This window comes from Diadema setosum, chromosome 8 (genome assembly GCF_964275005.1).
Source record: "Diadema setosum chromosome 8, eeDiaSeto1, whole genome shotgun sequence".
Lineage (NCBI taxonomy): Eukaryota > Metazoa > Echinodermata > Echinoidea > Diadematoida > Diadematidae > Diadema > Diadema setosum.
In genome coordinates, this window is record NC_092692.1 from 37657400 (window position 1) to 37678387 (window position 20988).

General features: G+C 42.5%; 1 protein-coding gene across 1 annotated transcript in view; it reads left to right on the top strand.

Annotated features, from left to right (window-relative positions):
* Positions 1-20988, top strand: part of LOC140232241 (complement C3-like) — a 149290-nt gene that overhangs the window by 64417 nt on the left and 63885 nt on the right. The window contains exons 15-21 of the mRNA XM_072312375.1: positions 11139-11213; positions 12395-12449; positions 13910-13957; positions 15676-15824; positions 16517-16659; positions 18113-18341; positions 20051-20263. Of these exons, the coding sequence (XP_072168476.1) occupies positions 11139-11213; positions 12395-12449; positions 13910-13957; positions 15676-15824; positions 16517-16659; positions 18113-18341; positions 20051-20263 (912 nt within the window). The remainder of the gene's footprint in view (positions 1-11138; positions 11214-12394; positions 12450-13909; positions 13958-15675; positions 15825-16516; positions 16660-18112; positions 18342-20050; positions 20264-20988) is intronic.

Below are 20988 nucleotides of genomic sequence, written 5' to 3' on the forward strand. Positions count from 1 at the left end.
GCTGCTGGGTTCCAGCCTGTACTGCCTCCCTGTTTGGCTCGAACTCCCAAACTGGTCTTGGTACCCCCGTGTACTGCTTCAAACGATCTACGTGGACAACCAGTGGCTTGGAGCGAGGTGTCAATTGGAGTCGAACAGTCACGTCGGATAACTTGGTGACTATCAGGTACGGTCCCAGCCATTTGGTCTGCAGCTTTGGACTCTGGCCTTTCACCCTCATCTTGCGCCGTAGCCATGCATACTGGCCCTGGTTGAAGGCAGATCCATAGGCCTTCTGGTCATAGAACTGTTTCTGCTTCCTACAGGCCGACATCTGTTTTGCCCTGGCTCGGTTGTGGGCCCTCTGCATCCGAATCTGTAGCCCCTCCGCGTAATCGGTCTGGAGGTCCTGCTGGCCGTCAACATCATCTGGCGTGACGAGATCCCCGGGTAGTACCAATTCTCGCCCCAACATTAGCATGTTGGGAGTTTCCCCAGTTGATTCCTGAGCACAGCTACGGTAGGCACAGGTGGCGAAAGGGAGGAGTTGATCCCAATCCTTTTCCTGCCTCTCCACGTCCAGTAGTGCAGCAACTGTGTCTATTAGTGTGCGGTTGTACCTTTCTACGAGCCCGTCTGACTTTGGGTTGTAGGCTGTGGTCCTGGTCTTGTTCACCCCCATCAGTTTGCAGACTTCACTGAAGACTTCAGAGATGAAATTGCGGCCTTGGTCTGAATGCACGAATCTCGGCACTCCAAATCGACAAATGTACTCCACCACCAACTTCTCCGCCACTGTCTCCGCCCTTTCATCTGGTATTGGGTAGGCCTCCATCCATTTTGTGAAGTAGTCGCCAATCACCAGGATGTACTTGTTCCCATGCTTGGTCCGGGGGAAAGGGCCCATGATGTCCAGTGCCACCCTCTCCATCGGGAACCCACTAATTCTTTGTTGTAGTGGTGCTCGATTACCTTTACCAGGACACTTCCTTCTGGCACATACGTCACATTGTCTGAGGGCGGAACGAACATCAGCCGCCATGCCGACCCAGTAGTACCGCAACTTCAATCGCCCTAGTGTTTTCTTGAAACCAAAATGTCCCCCAGTAAGAGCTGAATGGACCTCACGTATCGCATCCTTGATGAGTGCCCTTGGTAGGATGGTCTGTCTCCGGGTGTTGGTACCATCCGCTGACTCCCATCTGCGGACCAGCACGCCGTCTACCACCTCCAATGCGCCCCAGTGCTCCAACAATCGAGTTGCTTTTTCCGGCCAAGATGACACCACTTCATTGGCTGGCTTCACCCCTCGAATCTTCGCAGCTCTCACCACTTGTATGTCCTCATCCTTCTCCTGAAGACTCCCAATACTCGGGGCTCCCAACGCCTCCTCTGTCAGTGCTCTGACTTGCCCGGGTGGGGTTTCTTGGTCCCGGCCACACTGCCTACATGGTCTCCGAGATAGACCATCAGCATTTCCATGGCTCCTCCCCTGCCGGTGCTGTATCTCGAAATCGTACTCTGATACCAGCTCCAACCATCGTGCCAGCTGCCCTCTGGGGTCCTTGAATCGAACCAACCACTGCAATGATCCGTGGTCAGTGCGGATGATCACATGCCTTCCATAGAGATATTGTCGGAACTGGTTGAGGAAGGCTACCACTGCCAGTAACTCCTTCCTGGTGACACAGTAGTTGGCTTCTTCCCTACGTAACGTGCGGCTCCCGTACGCAATAACTCTCTCAATCCCTCCTTGTACTTGAGACAGCACGGCTCCGATTCCATGCTGACTGGCGTCTGTATCCAAAATGTAGTCCCCTTCTGGGCAGGGATATGCCAGAATTGGAGGTGACACCAGTCGTTGCTTCAATTCGTCGAAAGCCTCCTGGCATTCCTCTGTCCAGAGAAACTTCTGGTTCTTTTTGGTGAGTTGGTGGAGTGGTCTAGCGATCGAAGCAAATCCTTCCACAAACTTCCGGTAGTAGGAGACCAGTCCTATGAAGCTCCGCACCTCTTTGACGCTGTTTGGTTTCGGCCAATTTTGGATGGCCGCGACCTTCTCTGGCTCTGTGGTTACCCCAGCAGATGAAACGATGTGCCCCAGGTATTCCACACTAGTGTGGAACAGTTGGCACTTAGCTGGTTTCAATTTCAGACCAGCTCCACGCAATCGCTGGAACACAGTTTTCAGTCGACCAAGCTCCTCTTCCATCGTCTTACCAAAAACGATGACATCGTCCAAATACACCAGTAGCGTCTCCCACGTCAGGCCTGCCATCACTCGATCCATCAGCCTCTCAAACGTGGCCGGTGCATTGCATAGGCCAAAGGGCATGACCCGCCATGCATACAGACCACCATTGGCAATGAATGCTGACTTCTTCTTGGCTTGTTCATCCAGCTCCACTTGCCAATACCCGCTTGCTAAGTCGAGTGTAGAGAACCACTGAGCCCCACTCAGCGCGTCTAGTGTCTCATCGATTCTTGGTAGAGGGTATGCGTCCTTCAGCGTGACAGCGTTCAGCTGGCGGTAGTCCACACAAAAGCGCTTACTACCATCCTTCTTCCGTACGAGAACCACATTGGATGCCCAAGGACTACTGACCCGCTCGATCAAGCCCTGGGAGAGGAACTCGTTTATCTGCTTGTCAATTTCCTGTCGTTGTTCCATTGGATGCCGCCTTTGTGCTTGTCTCACTGGCCTAGAGTCACCGGTGGAAATTGTGTGTTGTACCAAATCAGTTCTGCCCAGGTCCGTTGGTCCTTGGGAGAAGACATCAGCAAATTCGCACAGCAATTCGGCCACCAATGAGTGGTGTTGCTGCGGAACCTCTTGAATACTACGATTTAGCAGCTCCGTCAAATGTGATGGTACCCCATCACTAGCTTGTACCCCACCGTCTCGAATCGCCTCCACATCTTCGGTATCACGTACTCCAGTTAAGCAGGCAACCGTCGTCCCTTTCTTTACTACCCTCTCTTCCTTCGTTGGATTGAAGACTCGTACTGGTAGTATCTCAGCGTCTGCTTCGATTACTGCTCGTGCTACCAGTAGTCCCTTGTTTAGTAACTCGGTGGAAGTTGTCGGTGCTTCTAACAGACCAACTCCAGTCGCCTGTTGCCGTCCGTCCGCTACTTCCCCCTTTAGTATGGCCTCATGGCCTGCTGGAACAGCCGTGGTTTCACTGGCGACAATTCTATGGCAGAATTGTTGGCCCCGGTAGTCTCGGCATGGAATGATGGCCCATGGCGTGCGGAGCTCCATCTTCTGACAGTCCAACACCGAATTCGTCTGCATCAGGAAATCCAACCCCAAAATTCCTTCGTTGTTGACATTAGCTACCACTACTTCGAGCACGAACAGTAGCTCTCCAAGCTGGATCTCGGCCATGGTTTTACCCCTGGTCTCCAGTGGAGTACCGTCCGCCTGATGTACTATGCTGTCCACACTCTGCAGCGACGGCTTTCGTTCCTCCGCAATCATGTCATAAATGGTGGTAGACACGATTGACTGGGAGGAGCCCGTGTCGATCAAGAAGGTAATTGGCTGCCCGTTGACTTTGGAATTGATGAAGAGGCCCAGTCGCCTACCATCTGCGGTACCCAATGGTCGTGCCTGCTCCATTCGAGCAGGTGGTGGTTGGAGAGTTGGACCCGTATTACCTTGTGCAGATACTGGTTCTCCCCCTTGGTTGCTGCTTACTGGTGGTGGTCTCTCCATTTGCCCATACGGACAATATCTCCACCCATGGCCCACCTGATTACAGTTGTAGCATCTTCTTGCATCCATGACGGGTGTATTGGAGACTGGCCGTCTTTGTGGAAAGGGGCAATCCTTCTTCCAGTGCCCCATTTGTCCACAATTGAAACACCTCTCATTCTGGTAGATTCCTGTTGGAAGAGCAGGTATCTTTCCCGTGTTGGCTGCTTTCTGGTTGGTAGACTCAGACCGTGCAATTAGACTTTCTACGGCCTTTGTCATCTTGCTAACCACTCCCTCAGCCTCCTTGGTGGTCCCCTCCTTCTGTTTTCCCCCGGTGTTTGTTAACACCCGACTGTAGCGTGGTCCCCTTCCGTCGCACCTTTCCGCCTCCATCTTTAGGAATGCCTCTGTGCTTAGTGCAGCCTCTATCGCCTCATCCAGCGTGCGAGGCTGTGCACGGAACATCCCCTCTCTTATTTCTGGCCTCACGACAGCATCCATGAAGTGTCCCCTAGCCAGACGGTCCTGCCCCGCCTCATCGAACTCTTGGTAGGCTAGAGCCGTCAGCTCCCGAATGCTCTGGCCCAGCTCTTGAAGTGACTCTTTGGGTTTGCGTCGCCTCGTTCGTAACTCCGCCAGAAACATCTCCGCCTTCCCTGCAGGACCAAATCGGTGTTTAAGTCGCCCCACTAGCTCTTGGTAGGTTAGTTTTCTCCCCGTTTGTTGCACCAGTACCTTAACTGCAGGACCTCTCATGCTGGCTGCCAGGTACTGCAAAGCCTCCTCTTCTGACCACCTGTTTACCCCAGCACATGCCTCGAAGTGGGTCAGGTAATCTAGAATTGGTCCCTTTCCATCGTACCGGTCCGGTGTCATCCTCACTATTACATCACGACCCCTCTCGTGATGCTTGAATTGCCCCTCGTCCCACAGCTCAGAGCGGCGCCATGGGGTGCTGATTCTTATCGGGACTTCTCTCTCTGGTACCGGGTTGGTTGCCGCTGTCTCCCTGGTTGAATTTGATGCAGTCTGCCATTGTCTCGTCTCCGCCCTTCTGTCAGCTGAAGGTGGGTAGTAATCGTCTTCCAACGTTACATCTGCCCTGGTACTGTCGGCCCAGCTCCCTGCTATAGCACCAGTCGTCCTCCCGCTGCTGTTGGTGCTGGTTTTAGCCCCCGGAACGTCATATTGTGGTGGTAAAATACCACCCCTGCTTCTGGTCCCGTCAGCTGGCTTTACTCCACCAGTCCTCCCTGATGCTGGTGGTGGCCGCCTCGTACCTATTTCAGCCCGAAGTTCATCCATCATCCGCTCCACTTCTATCATCTCAGACTGCAGCTTCCTCCATAGCTGCGCCGGTGACAACTGCTTTGCCATGGCTGGTTCCTAATTTCCTAGTTGCACTAGCTGGTTCTTATCCCCTTGGTAGCGCTGGTTCTTTGAAATCCCACTCCTGACACCACGTGTGACGAATGTTCGCGTCGCAGACATATATCCCACTGGTCCTTACGCCATATATGTGTTGTGAATAACTTTGGTGGTAGATGTGTGTGATGATAGATTGGTGTCCACGACGAACTTCGGTCAGGATGGCCAAGCTAGGCGCGAGTTCGTTCGGCCGCAATATACGGCCCAAGATACCAGTTAATTCCTACCAATTATTTATTCCTACCAGTTCTCCATCAACAGTCCATCATACCAGCTTCACACATTTACTACTGAATTACGTCTACCAATAGAACTATCTTTACTACCAGTCACCACCAAAGACCACTCACCTGCACTCACTTTAGGGTTCTCACGTAGGAAAAATCACTCTTCCCTCAATGGTTTAACTTCCAACTGGTAGTATTTAATTCTGAATACTTGAATAACAGTCCAACAATCCAACACGCGTTTACAGTTCACTGCGCCCGCCCACACGGTTTTGCTACCATCAAATTCCGAACCTTAAGTCCTGCTCCAGTATGCTATAGGTTACAAAAACCTAGACTAGCGTCACACTTAGCCCCTGCAATAAATCTGCTAAAGGCTCGAACGCTAAAGCTCGATCCACTCAACACGTGCTACGACATGTTTACCCTATCCGTCCCAACTCGACATCGAATCGTGAACTTAATTACCGTATTATATCTTTACTCAATAATTATAAGCGTAGTTAATCAATATTTCTACCACTAAATTACCAATAAAGGGAGCAATTCTCACCAAACCCCTACATATTTAGTCTCAAATTACTGGTATCTATTATTTCTCTCTGAATCATAAATCATCTTACCCCCCCCATGCCCCTATCTTACGTAATATTCAATAATTTTACCAAAACCGGGATTTTAGACCTCGCTTAGTAACGTCATTACCATATAATAATCGATTACACTTTTAGTACTATCGATAGTGAATTATCAATACACAGCTTATTATACACAGACTATACAGCGGAATTGATCGATTTCGCTACAATATATATATACATATATATATATATATAAGATACGTATATAATATATATATATATATATGTATATATATATATATATATATATATACATATTTATATAATATTGACTGGCCTCGAGGGAGATACCAGAAAATATTGCCCAAACTGAAAGAATAATGCCCGAGTCGAAGACGAGGGCAATATTCTTTCAGTGCGGGCAATATTTATCTAGTATCTCCCTCAAGGCCAGTCAATATCATAATTATTACCTATCCCCTAGGTAAATTAGGAAAATATGTGAATACAGCTATACACTATGATATAGATCAAGCCACATTTGACTACCTGTAGATCATCACCAACATTTCGAATAATTGAAAAATTGTTCATTAATGTATATCATTCAACTCCAACTTCAAAGATACATATGTAGTTGTAACAGGCGAACTTCAAACATCTGAACGCTTTTACACTTTATTTTTGCTTCTGTTTCAATTTGGAGAGTTGTAACAACTGATGGTCGCTGTGCAGTTGTTTGACGCGTCGTGCTGCTGGAACTAGTGGAAGTGGTCGACCTTGTATGAGTTGATTTATCGGCGTTCTTCTGCGGTGCATGTAATCGTGCGTGTAATCGACACGCAGTGACGTCCTTGAATGTTTTCTCTTCGTGGTCGATCGGAATGTTTACATGAGGTGGGAAAAGAAGGAGTGGAATCTCTCTTCCCACCTCCCTGTTTTACAGTGCACTCCCGTTTTAGCGAACACGGTTAGGCCAAAAAAAAAAAAAAAATTGTTGCATTGGCGTAACCTGCTCGACCCTAAAAATTCCGCCGACCCCATGTTTTTTTATTATTTTTTTTGCTATCGATATCAAATATCTTGTTGATTGCGATCGCGATCGCACAAACCCGGAAGTGGAAACGGCTCTGGGGATATCGGATGTACGAGGGAGAGATCTAGCGCCTCGCATAAGCCTTCGATCCTTGATCAGTACGTCATCTGTTTCCAACACGGACACGTACTCTACAGTGTATAATCGCGTAGCATTCAGACTGCGATGTATTGTGCACAGTTTTGCCATAGGTTTCTTGTGTGGAGAACTTACACGAATCTGTATATGTGGGACTGTAATAGAGATCGCCGTGTGCGATGAAAAGATCGTACATATGGGTCAATTTGCATCTATCTTATCTAAGTCAAAATAGTAAAATATGAAGTGAAAACATTCAGGATAGGGATTTCAACATCTTTAAATTCTGTGAAGGGGTATAATTCCAGTAATATATCGGCCTCATAAATGATTTGTAGAATAGATGAACACAGCACATTCGGTGCAGCAGTTGTAACTGTTTACTGAGCTGAGCACGAGTAGTACACGTAAAATGCAGGTAGCAAAAAAAAAAAAAAGAAAAAAAAAAAATCCGCCCGACCGACCCTATTTGAAAATCTCATGTTACGCCAATGCAACAATTTTTTTTTTTGGCCTTATAACAAAATTCTGGTTACAACGAAGTAAAAATTTGGGCTGCAATGTCATCCACTCTATGTATTTCTACCGTTTATTTGTTCGGTTATAACAAAATTCCGATATAACGAAAGAAAACTGCCGGTCCCGAGGATTTCGTTATAACGGGAGTCCACTGTATATGTAAAACCCCGGATGCTCGTGATATGCTCTATTATCTTTTAGTGATCGTGAATTCTGTAATCTCATTGGTCAATCAACCACTGAATATATCCCGTATTCCGTGGATATGACGTCATGATATTGTATTACACAGCCAGCTGCGCGTGTACCAAAGACGCTTATAGGAAAGTGCGCGCTAATCCTGTACAAAACAAATGGACAGCGCGCGGTCCTCAAGCGTATTGCGCACATAACCTGAGACGCTTGTTATACAACAGCAACTTATCTGGCTACTGCACTGCAGTATCTTATGGCTTGTACGTGTACAGTATGCGCGCATCGCATGCAGTAATCAGCTCGCTCGCGAGACGTAGGCCTAAGTCAACATGGTCATGGCTGACAGCCGGCGATTTCAACATCATTCACGAGAGGAAATCAGCGAGAAGAAGGTTAGCACTTACACTAAAAGATAGAATCGTTACCCCCTGCTTGTTCTTACGAAATACTGGAAATATCTACGGTCTGGTGCCATATTCCATTCGGCCTTCGGCCTCATGGAATATGGCACCAGACCGTAGATATTTGCCCGTATTTCGTGAACAAGCAGGGGATAACTAATAATCAGTCAGTCCGCATGCAGCACCCGATAATTCGCTCGTATTTATTCAAGTCGTATGCAAGCCCGCTTGAGGCTTGCATACGTAATGAGCTGCGTAAGGGGATTTTGTCCTTGGGCTTTCGGCAACAAAAATACACCTTATATTTACACATTTGGTATCAAATTCAAGGAAAATATGTAAGCTATCGTCACATGTTACTCAAATTATTGTAAATGAAAAATATCATAGCGTAATTTGAGCTTGAAAAATGATGAAAAAAGTAATTCGTGCAGTACATGTTCAAGACGTCAAAAGAATGCCAAATTCACCTTGCGTCTCAATGAAAATGCATTATTTGGCAGTCCATCTCTTAATCTTTGTATCCATGTAAATATCTTTACAATTCGTTGCTTAATCCGGTCAGGAACCAGTAAAATATACATCGATGTCAGGGCTGGTCAGCTTGAAACCGTGCAATCTCAAGAGTTAGCTCTCTCATTGGACAGCGCTTGCATTCAGCGCTTGTATTCCGTCATTACGCTGCTACGGTTTTATGCCACGTGCGTGCATAGCGCATGCTTGCATAGGCACGCGTGTAGATTTCTGTGCTTCGGAAAGAAGCTAGAAGCTGGAAGCTTAGTACAGCGCGCGCTGAAAGCAAGCACTGTCCAATGAGAGAGCTCTTTCGCGCCACTGTACACTTTGTATGGAGCATACTTCCGGCTTAGGAGTGAATTTTACAGACATTTCAAAACGGAAAAACTAGTATAAATCATGCTTGCGTCTCCTTGACTCCAATGTATGACGAGCATCTAAGTTTCCTCTCTACGAAAAAGCCAAAATCAGAAACAACAGTTTCTTAATCCGGTCAGGAACCAAAAACGAACTTTAGACGACAAAATCTTCCGTGAAAAGCAGGTAAAATTTACGCAAATTCAACTGATTATATCGTCATGATAAGAACCGATATTATACGCAAATTTAGTATCAAAATAAAGATCAAAGTCTGGAGAACAATTTACCGTGACTTATAACCATGATGAATGTATGTACAAGTAGCTACACTGTGAGAACCATAGCCCTGTCAAACTCTCGCAAAATCTCGCACGACGAGACACTTTTCGAACGCAAAGATCGTCAACGAGAGTGCTGAATAAATCTTGCCGGATCGGCTCATTAGCATACGTGCTGCGGTCTGACTGTAATGTCGTCCGCTGAACGAACTCCCGACCCTGCAAAATACCATCTGTAATTGCCTCGCAAAACTACCTCGTATATATATATATATCATGGACAAACTTATCCTTAACTTCAAATATACATATATAATACATAAGAATAGGAATACATAGGATCTTACCATTTACCCCCCCCCCCTTCACTTACTTTTGGCTCAGGAATAGGACCAGAAAAAAAAAAAAAGTGGTTTAGATTTTTTGTGTGTTGTATCACAGGGCGTAGCCAGGAGTGCGGGGAAGGCTTATTTGTTTTGTTTTGTTTTGCTTTGTTTTGTTTTGTTTTTTGCTTGTTAGGTGATGACACCCGGAAGTGGCACCAGAAATAAAAACTGCCCCCCCCCCCCCAAACACACACTTTTCAAAACGTGGCGCCGGCCATGCACAGGCCATGCAGGCAGCCGTCAGGCATAATATAATATGTAGGCCTACATAGACAGGATAGACATATGAGAGATATACAATACAATATCGATATCTATATCAGAGATACATCAAATTACATAGCATTGGAGGAAATATTAATGTATTTAGTGTATGAGTCAACATGGTGTTTGGTTTGATGTACATGTTTCACGTATGTAGGCCTAAATGTGCATCAAAATGACTGTATAAGAGTTATAAACGGTAAAAGTGAGAATGAATGTGAGTTTGCATAAAAATAAAGGTTGTGTATTTCATTTCATTTTATTGTTTCTGTATGGTACAATATAATCAACTCTGATCACTTTCAGAAATAAACACATGATTCATAATAATTCATGGCTGATTTTGCACATGACAGGTAATCAATCATTGTGACAAAGAACGAAGACATAATGATAATAAACAAAAAGTCAAGGTACCATACAGGAGGATCCCCAGTAAGCCGAGCTTGATATTGGGGCCTCGTACACAGATAAATAAATAAACAGTTTCAACCAACTGTCGGTTTACTTAACTACAACAAGACAAACTAGTTTTACACAACAAAAACAGTTACACAACAAAACATACATGGACATGTACGCAGGTGATGCAAAGAAAGAAAAACAAAGAAGAAGGGGACAGCGATAATGAAAGATGGTGAGAAAGAACAGGAGAGAGAGAAATAGAAAGACTCCTCGTTCACTGTACAATAACACATTGTGCAAATACAACACTATTGCAGGTGCATTCACCCTGTTGCCAGGTAACGGCTGGGTGTAGCAACGTACGGACCAGTTACTTACATCTGTATATAAAAATAGAGAAACATTCTATGTGTGTATGTGTAAAAGAAGTTGGACGTATAAATTTTAACAAAATGTATGTCACATCACGGTTGTAATCATTCTCCTGAGTCAGAATACAAAATGATCATATCTGACATTCAAAACAATGATATCAATATGCAAATAATGATGTTATAATGCTATATCGGGTAAAATTCATACTCTATGGCAACATGTGCTGGTAGACAGCATTATGATTCATACGTCATATCGTACCATCGTGGCGCCCCATGCATAGGATCATAACCCATCATCCATTATCTTTGAATTGTAATCTTATTTCTGTCCTTATCCCCGTGTAGATGTTAAACCGAATGAAGGGATATGACGTTGGCTGTGGACCGGGTGGAGGGCGTACGGTGTCAATGGTCTTTGAGGTGAGATTATGAGACAACTTTGATGACATAATGATCATCCCCCCCCCCTGTTTTTCGGTTTATTTTTTACGACAATTGGGTATGAAAGCCGCACACGCCAGAAGCGTAATTGTCTGAAATATTCTCAAGCACCTTGACGTCTTGTAAGGTGTCAGAGATATCACCTGTAGCGCATTAAATACCAACTTCAACAGTTCATTCAAGTCCCTATATACTTCCTCTGGTCATGTAGGATCCATGCTCTGACAGAGGGTATTCCCCCCCCCCCCCCCATCCCCAAAAGTCGCTTCGAGACCAGTATTTCCTCCTGCATAGCGTATACCAAGGAGGTTCTGTGATTGTAAGAGTTCTTGTGTGACGTTATGCAGACTCTATACTGAATTTTACTCCTAGCTGTACTTTGAAGGAGTCGATATGTCAATCTTGATAGATCAGTATTTAACCAACTTTGTTGACCAAAAGACGCATTTGAATTCCTCCGATATGGGACACACTATAAGGGTTGTGTTTTATCATAGGTGTGAGGACAGCAGTTCTTGATTGAATATAACAACTTCCCGTATAGCACAGCCAATCAGAAAGATAGATACCATGATATTTGCCGCACCAACAAGAGCTGCTATCGTATTTTTATTTATTTTTTTTTTTTTTTACGAAGCAGGACCCTTTTCCTCTGTAGATCTTGACATGCCCGTGCACACGTAGAGTAGGTATACACAGGGAGATCAGAAGAATTTGTCTCACCACTCCCCCCCCCCCCATAAACAGCACCACCACAAGCATGACAAGCTGATCAGTTCAAAATTGCTATCACACATTGTCACACTAGAAATTACAAGGAGATGAAAATGAAATGCTATTGCAGATATACCACAGATTATATTACCGACGGTGTATTGATCTTTTAATTTTTTAAGTTTCTCTGCAAAGACAGCTTTTAATCTTTATTTTTTAAGCAATGGAAATCGTAACTGACTGCTGGTATAGGGGCCAAGCTCATACCATGCACACATGCTTACACTTTACAACTGAGATGAATTATGATTGAACGTTTTGAACGATTTAACCAGTGTATACGGACTTAATCAGGAAATCGGCTCCACACTGATTGAGTGACAAATTCTTTTGAAGCATCCACATTTTACTCCAACACATGTTGGCTTTTATTGTTTTGATAACAGGACTCAGGAATGACGGTACTTACAAACGCGCAACTCGATGTCAGCCCACGCGAAGGTTAGTAAACATAACCAAAGGAAATTCTCCCCTTGTAATATTTAAAGTAAGGCGATTAACACTTTGTCAAAGGTCATCCAACTTAGGACTCTGACGGACAAAAAAAAAAAATTGTAAGTATTTCTACCGACAAACTTCCGAAAACCGTATTGTTAATGCACAATATGCATTATTTTAGTTCAACATTTTTTTTCTTAAAATATGGTGGCCAACAAAATCAGCAAGGCATTTTCGATGTCAAAAAGCGTTTAATGTTGTTCATTTTTTTTAATCTTCATTGTCTAATAACATTCCCAAATACTGTTGTATAGTATATTCACTTAAAGTAAGCTTTCTTTTCTTTGGAAAAGGTATTTCAATGACCGCACTTGCGGCATTGCTTTCCATTCCTATAACATCCCATGCCTATGTCTGTACGGTATGTGTTCATAGAACATAATATAGGCCTAATAGGTCAATATGCCTTATTATTACCCGTATCAGGCATCTGAGCTGTGATTATTCGAAATTGTATTCCCCTCCCCAGCAGCGAGAAGAGGAGCAATTGTCCATATTCCCCGCTTTGACGAACGCCAATGGGATTTGCGTGTTAAAAACGAGGAGAATATAGCATCCGGGCACTTGAGCTTCCAGTGAGGAAAATTTGCTGTAGTGATGACATTAAAGTTTCTCGCGGAGTGATTTTGCGACGATGAGAGAATTGCCATAGGTTAACACGTAAAACTAAACGACGATCGCTGTTACTGTGTTAGCCTTGCTGTTTTGTACGCGCGCCGCATACCCAAGTTTCGCGACAGAAGGCAAATTTTGGCAAATTCCCATAGGTTAACTCGTAAAAATAGGGGACGATCCCTGTGCCTGTGTGAGTTAGCTGCTTTGGTTAGCTGTTATACGCGCGCCGCGTATAAGCTGTGTATAGGGATGCAGCACGCAGTGTGGTGTAGAGCTCGAGCTGGTGCCGAGTGGAAAATTGTTAATTTTACATTGTAGTGTTTTATTTTGCTGCGCTCAAGATGCCTGAAATGGGTAATTATAATGACATGGACTGTCTGTTTTCGGGGGATACGACATTACTTGCCCTCACTAGATATTGTATTGCCCTCGTCTTCGACTCAGGCAATACAATTCTAGTTCAGGCAATAAATGTTGTATCCCCCTCAAGGCCAGTCCATATTATATTAATGGATGTACATGTTCATGAAAAGATCGATCCACGACGCTGGAAAATTGATTAAGTGTAGTGGCCTATACGGTTAGTTCTCTAGTTGAGTGTGTCGTGTAATTTTTAAAAAAAGTATCTATCCATATAAACGGTCTTGGTAATTATTGTTAATTCCAAGTGTCGCGCAGTCACGGCAATGCGGATTATCGTTTTCTTTCCTTCTTTGTCTAATTCCATGTATCTTCCTCTTGGCAAAATGACGCGAGAGAGTAAATAAGTGTTTCTATCATCTTTTTAGAGCCTCAATGCAGACGAGAACCTTCGCGAAAGCGTCGAAATGTTGCAAGTAAGCATTTTTCCTCCCTCTAGCACTACGAGCCATTCCTTTCATTAAATGGTTGTTTGTATCTCTGTTTATTGTACTTTACATTTCTACAAGCTTTTCTTTTACCTGTGTCTCTCTTTTCCAACAACATAATTATTTCGACCATTAGTTTCACATGTATATGTACATATCTATTGTATACTTTGTATTTTTTCCATTGAAATTGTATAAAAATGTACTATTGGAAATAAAATTTCATTTCATATTGAAATTGAAATTGATATCGAAAATTGTATTGGTTACCGAACCTCCGGAATAACGCCACAAATGTTCGGATTAACGAACCCCTTTTCATTAACGAACCTCAATGTATAGGGAATTTGTGTGTTTAGGATTGACGAACCTTCGGAATAACGAACCTTTGGAATAACGAACATCACCCGAAATTCTCAAGGTCAACACATGAAAGACTTATTTTCGTTACAATATAAAGGAATGAGACTTATATGATGTATTGTTTGGGATAGGTACATTGGTATCACATTTCATATCTATATAATATTGGAATTTTGAGTTAGTAGATAGATAATATTATATGATTAAAAAATGATACTACAGGTATAACTTGCGTGAAACATTCAGATTGACACGAAATAAAAAGGGGAAAGGTTCTGCAAAATACTGCATTTTCATTAGCTCTATAATGTATCCATTGTTTGATGCGTATGTTTGAGTCTGAGTTTATCTAAAACAACAACATATGTAATACAAGACAGTTTGAATACATGTTTATACATCAACATTAATACATAGCACACATAACTGTCTAAACGATCTAAAAACATATTGAATATAATTTATAATATAAAATGGATAAATTATTAGGTAATCTAAAACTATTAGAAAAAGAGCTACAGTATGGCAATGATGTACACAATGAGGTTACTAAAAGAACCGAGAGGTAGAACAGGTGCAAGTAGGTGTTGGTCCTTTAACATGTATTACATAATGAACTAATAAAATACAAATAAAATACTGTTATAACGTTATTGATTTGTAATACTATAATTGTCTATGTAGATGTAATGTGTTTTGCTAAATTACTTCGGAAATTTTTCCTGGTATACTCCTTAATTTTTTTGGCAAAAATTTGTATATCAAAGTGTTCGTGAGAGAATTTTAGGATAAGTCACCAAATGTGGTTGAAATTGCGGCAGGAGGGCAAATGAAAATATGGTAGGGGCACAATGTGCACCCACCCCCGCCCCCTTTGGGTTTAAAGGGTTAATGAAAGAGGTAGTGTGCAAAACCCGATATGATGTTGAATTGCACTTACGAAATGAAATTATGTTAAATTTGATGAATGCATTTAATTATTCAGTCAACTAATATATAAAATCATTCACCCGTTACCGTGTAATTGGCATGTGTGCGATTATGACTAAGTTCATTGTGTTTGCAAGCTTCGGACATGTCTGTATTATATACCAGACATTCGCCGATGTGTCTGAGCTAACTATGCTTATGACATATCCGTTCCATACTGAATTCCGAAATTCCCTTAGACTTAATACACGGGCCACCAGGTTCCCGTATGGAATGGGTTAACGTGAACACGGTGTGGCGCTTCTTCTAATGAAGGGAATTTGATCCATTCTTGTTGGTGAAACTTCATTGACTGTGTTCAACTTGTATATACGGTCTTTATTTCTTCCCATCCCATGCATTTTTCATTAAAGCTTGCTTGACGACCAGGATACAAGAGTTATGCTTGTCCACCCGCCCACGCTTGCAAGCCCTACTAACTAGCGGGCAGAACCCTGACTGTACACGATGGACCAGTCTATTGAGAAGGAGTTGTGCTTCAATCACACGAGATGAGAGAATAGTAAGCATTTCACTCCCTTTTCTTCATGCTTTCCATTTGTTTTTAGGTGGAGCCGTTTATTGCTCCAAACGCCACGCAATGATACCTAAATATGCGCCTTCGTAAAGCGGCGTTTATCATGCGTTTTTACGCGACATTCGTTTTTGCCTGAGCAAGCGTCGAGAAGATTGATACTTCATAAACCTCCCTCCAAAAAAGAAAAGGGGGATTGTAAAATATAATCGTAGTGTTCAAGGGAAAACGCGTTTGCCAATAATTTATCCACATGTGTACCTTCTCATTGCAGCAAGACAATATATCGCCAACAACAAAGAGAAATAAATCATTTTAAATGGGAGGAAAGTTTGACGTCTTCACCATCAAGACCTAAACGAGCTTGCACACTCATTATATTCCAGATTATAGAGTCTTTTAAATCAGAGCTGTAGTATAATCATGCTGAAAAGAAAAAGTAATATATATAAAAATTAGCGGAAACTATGAGATCTTTGAATTTGACAATCAAGCTTATGTTGAAAAACAAAAAAGGTATATACCTGAAAGAGAAGAAATATGCCAATCCTTGATATTTCACCTAACATTTCGGAAACTTTTAGTAGAAATATTCCAGCCGAACAGAACAAACGAATAGTGCGGTGCTACAAGAGTAATGATGAAATGAAGAAAAATGATAATGTTCTAACACAATGCAGACGTACAGAATATGCTGCCAAAGTCGGACCCAGAACTTCCTTCTTCGTTCATCTGCTGACGAAGACGTAGGGGAGGTGAATACCAACGTGGAAGTTCGGAAGGATTTCAGGGAGACGTGGTTTTTTGAGCTACAGGAAATGGGGTAAGACTTTGTAAGAAGTGATGCATATCCAAGATTTGTCTGATTAACCCTATTAAGCCCAAGCTATTTTGACCCTTCCCAGTCCCAAGGAGGGCACATTGTGCCCCCCCCCCCATATAACTTTGTTATTGTTTGATGTTTCATCGTCATATTTGGCATATGGATAGAGCAAGTCATACTCTACATGACCGCATACTTGAATTTATTTTTCAAGGTCACCCATAGAGGGCGCTTTTTACCAAAATATAAAGAAATACATAAGAAATATGCTAAAAACGTGATTTTTCTGTATAATTTCTTTATCTCCAGTATGCATAGACCAATACCCTTCATATTTGCCACAAATGATGTGCAAGTCAAAGGTCATCATTTATTATGGTTGAAATCTCTCAAGGTCACTACATGGGGCGCTATTCACAGCAAAATGAAGAAATACATTATGAGACCTGTGATGTATTGTTTGGGATAGGTACATGCATATATTCCCATAATATTGGAATTTTAAGTTTGCAGATTGATAATGTGATAAACAAATGATATCAGAGGTATAACTTTGGTGAAGGAATCAAAATGACACAAAATAAAACGGCAATCTTGGGAAAATACTGTTATTTTCAAGTATCTCTATTATTTCCATTGTTTTATGCTGCTGTCACAGAAAAAACAAAGGAAATAATAGGAAAAACATTTCAGGGCCATAATCACTTCACATTTTGCTTCTTCAGCAAATTTCAGCCAATAAATGCCCATTTCATACATTGTAATATTGTAAATTGGAATTGGAACAGAAAAATACTCAAAATATGACTGACATGGTTGTCAGTTTATGGTTGCCATGGCAACCAACAATATCAAATAAAGCTAAACTATACATCAAAATGTTCAGAATAAGATTTTAGGAAAAGTCACCAAATTTGGATAAAATTGGATTAAGGGCGAAGGAGTGGCGAATGAAAATCTGGTTGGGGGCACAATGTGCCCCCCCCCCTTGGGCTTAAACGCCTTTATTACTCCAAGCCATGCATGAGCATAATATTTGTGGACAGGGCAAACAAAAATGAAGATATTCACGACTCACAGTGTAGTAATCATAAGGGTTTGATAGGGCTTTTATAAACTTTTTCTTTACTACGCCTATATATCAGGTGAAATACTGAAAATCAAATTAATGATCTAAATTCTATGTTGCCGATGAGTCAATATTTATTGCACATTCATCGTTGGAATATATTGTACGTTTTGTTTTCTCTGAATCAAACGTGTATAATCAAAAATAATATTCCATTTCAATTGAATTGAATTGAATTGAATATCTAGAATTTTCGCCTTGAAAGCCCCTTCGTAGCGTGGAAGGAGAGTTTGTGTTAAATGAAGGGTGATGTAAGGAGTGAGCCATGGACTATATAAACACATGGAAACAATTACCGTCGGTTTTTTTTTTTCTGTCTGTAAGTAACGAGACGGAGCTCGACTACATAACGTCAGCACCAAGCAGCATTACCAAGTGGGAAATGGCCGCCGTCAGCGTGTCACAACTCTATGGGATGTGCGTGGCAGCTCCCTCGTTCGTCACAGTGTTCCAGAACTTCTTCATTCAGCTTCACCTGCCGTACTCAGTGGTCAGGATGGAACAGATGCAGGTGTTAGTGACGATTTTCAACTACGGGAGAGTACGGCTGCAGGTATACACATGAGAACAAACTCAGAGTACTCAGAGCGTATTTGTTATGCCTCCGCCAAGAAGTGTCGCCGAAGGTATTATGTTTTTGGGTTGTCCGTCCGTTCGTCCGTCCGTCCGTCCTTCCGGCCGCAGTCAATTTTGGGACAGCGTAACTAAATAAACCGTTTGAGGCTTCCTGATGAACTTGGCATGTATAATATGTATGAGTGAGCAAAGTTGTGCCTATCAACTTTTTGGCGCATGTGATCAATGTCAAGCTAGGTCAGAAAGTGAAGGTTAAATGCTCGAAATTTCACTATATTCCCCCATATCTATGCAATGCCTGAAGTTATTTTCTTGAAACTTAGTATACACATGAAGTACCAAATAAAGATTCTTCAGTGTTCATTCTTCTTCTTCATTCTTCTTGTGTGTGTGAGTGTGTGTGTGTGTGTGTTTTAATGTAAGCTATGTATGTTTTGGAGTGTGTTTTAGACATTAGAGATTTTTCTCACCATAAATACTCATTGAAATAAGCTCTTTGGTTTTGACATATACGTGAACATGTTATTTTTGTTATGCCTCCGCCACGAAGTGTCGCAGGAGGCATTGTGTTTTCGGGTCGTCCGTCCGTCCGTCCATCCCTCCGTCTATCCGTCCGTCCGTCCCTCCTTTCGTCCTTCCGTCCTTCCGTCCGTAGTCAATTTTGTGGAAACCGTAACTAAAAACCGTTTGAGATATCCTTATGAAACTTGGTATGTATATGTATGAGTGAGTGAAGTTGTGCCTATCAACTTTTGGGTGCCCATGCTTAAGGTCTAAGGTCAAAAGGTCAAGGTTAAATGCTCGAGAAAAATCACTTTTTCCCCATATCTTTGCAATGCCTGAAGTTATTTTCTTGAAACTTAATACATACATGAACTACCAAACAAAGATTCTCCAGAGAGAGTTTCGGGTGGTGAGGTCGAAGGTCAAAGGTCATAGGTCAAGTGAAAATGTTAAAATTTCACTTTCTTCTCTATATCTCACAAATGGTTCAATGCATCTTCATGGAACTTGGCATATATGCATGTACTGACTGGCAGTTATTATCTAGGTAATATAGGGGTCAGGGGTCAAAGCTCAGGGTCAACTCCTTAAAATTTCACTATTTCCCTATTATCTATGCAGTGCTTTTATAATTTTTCTGAAATTCAGTGTATGCATGTATTACCAAATAGAGATTCTCTTGGAGGTCAAAGTTCAAGTGAAATAAGTGCTAAATTTTACTCATAAAAGGGTAAGAAGTCTAGTAAAAATCCTAAAATCCCCAAATACCTGCACTTTTAGATAATACATCCATTCATTAGAATAAACCTGGTTCAAGGGAAGTGAGCATTCAACACATTTGTGACAAACATTTCATTTTTAATAGTATTTTGTCAATTATGTGAAGCTGTCATCACACATTGTCAAGACATTGTACTATAGACCTATTAGGAGAACCATGCATTATGGCGGAGGCATACCAGTCGCCATAGCGACATTTCTAGTTACAAGTATGCATGTCTGATATCCGTCAGTGCTTCGTATATCATTCTATTGCACACACAAAAAATTAAAATCAAATTTTTTGATCGAATTGACATTGAGTTGAAAAATGGTTTACAAAATGAGAACGCGAGCCATTTACCTGCGATATAAACATTCTGTCTCTAGATTTCGTATACTGATTAATTCTTCCTTCCAAAGGTTGATGTAAGCTTCACCACTCCGGATGGTCTGTGTGCAGGAAACGGAACAAGGGGAGCCATCCAGCGAACCTTGCTTGTCCGTCCCAACGATGCCAACACCACCACCTTCCTCGTTCTACCAATAGAGGTGGGCGAGCACCCGATCAGGGTGGAGGCAAGGGCGAGGTCTGGCAGTGTTAGGGACCAGGTCGAAAAGAAGCTCCGAGTCGTGGTACGTTTCGAGCGCTATCATTTCATTTTCATTTCATTCATATTCCACACTAATAAAACGGGTAAATTACATCTACAGATCAATGAAAATATGATAGATTGATGAACATTGATGAAGAGAAAGGTTAAGACGGGAGTAATATTGCGCACCCTTCATCAGGCAGAATTAACGAGAGTCTACGTTTTACAATGGAGAAGTAGCAATACATTATTTTCGCTCACAAGGAAATATAACGTAAGTGTAGTAGGGACATTTTCAGCTGAGTAAAATTCTAAGTTGTGATGAACACATTAGCACGTCATCTCCCTGTGGGGGCCCTGTGCCATAGTGGATAAGACTCCCGACTCTAAGTCGAAAAATGCCGGAGGACACGAGTTCGATTCCCGTCCAGTGCTATAGTCCTTGGACAAGATATTTTTAACTACCATCCCTCTTGACCCGGGAGTATAAAATATGGGTACCTGGCAACGCTTGGCCATTCATGATGGCAGGGCCCTCTGCTAGAAAAGTGACAACACTGAAGAGACTACTCTGAAAAACGACTAAAGAGGACCATATAATTATTCTTATTATCATCATTCACCACCGTCTGACGTGGTATCGTGGTATCAGTATCGATAGCCGGTTAATATTTTAAATCATGTTACATTCGGAATTAGCGGAGACTTAAAGGAAAGCCAAATCAAAAGAGCAATGTAGATTGAGTGAAAGCAGCAACATTAATA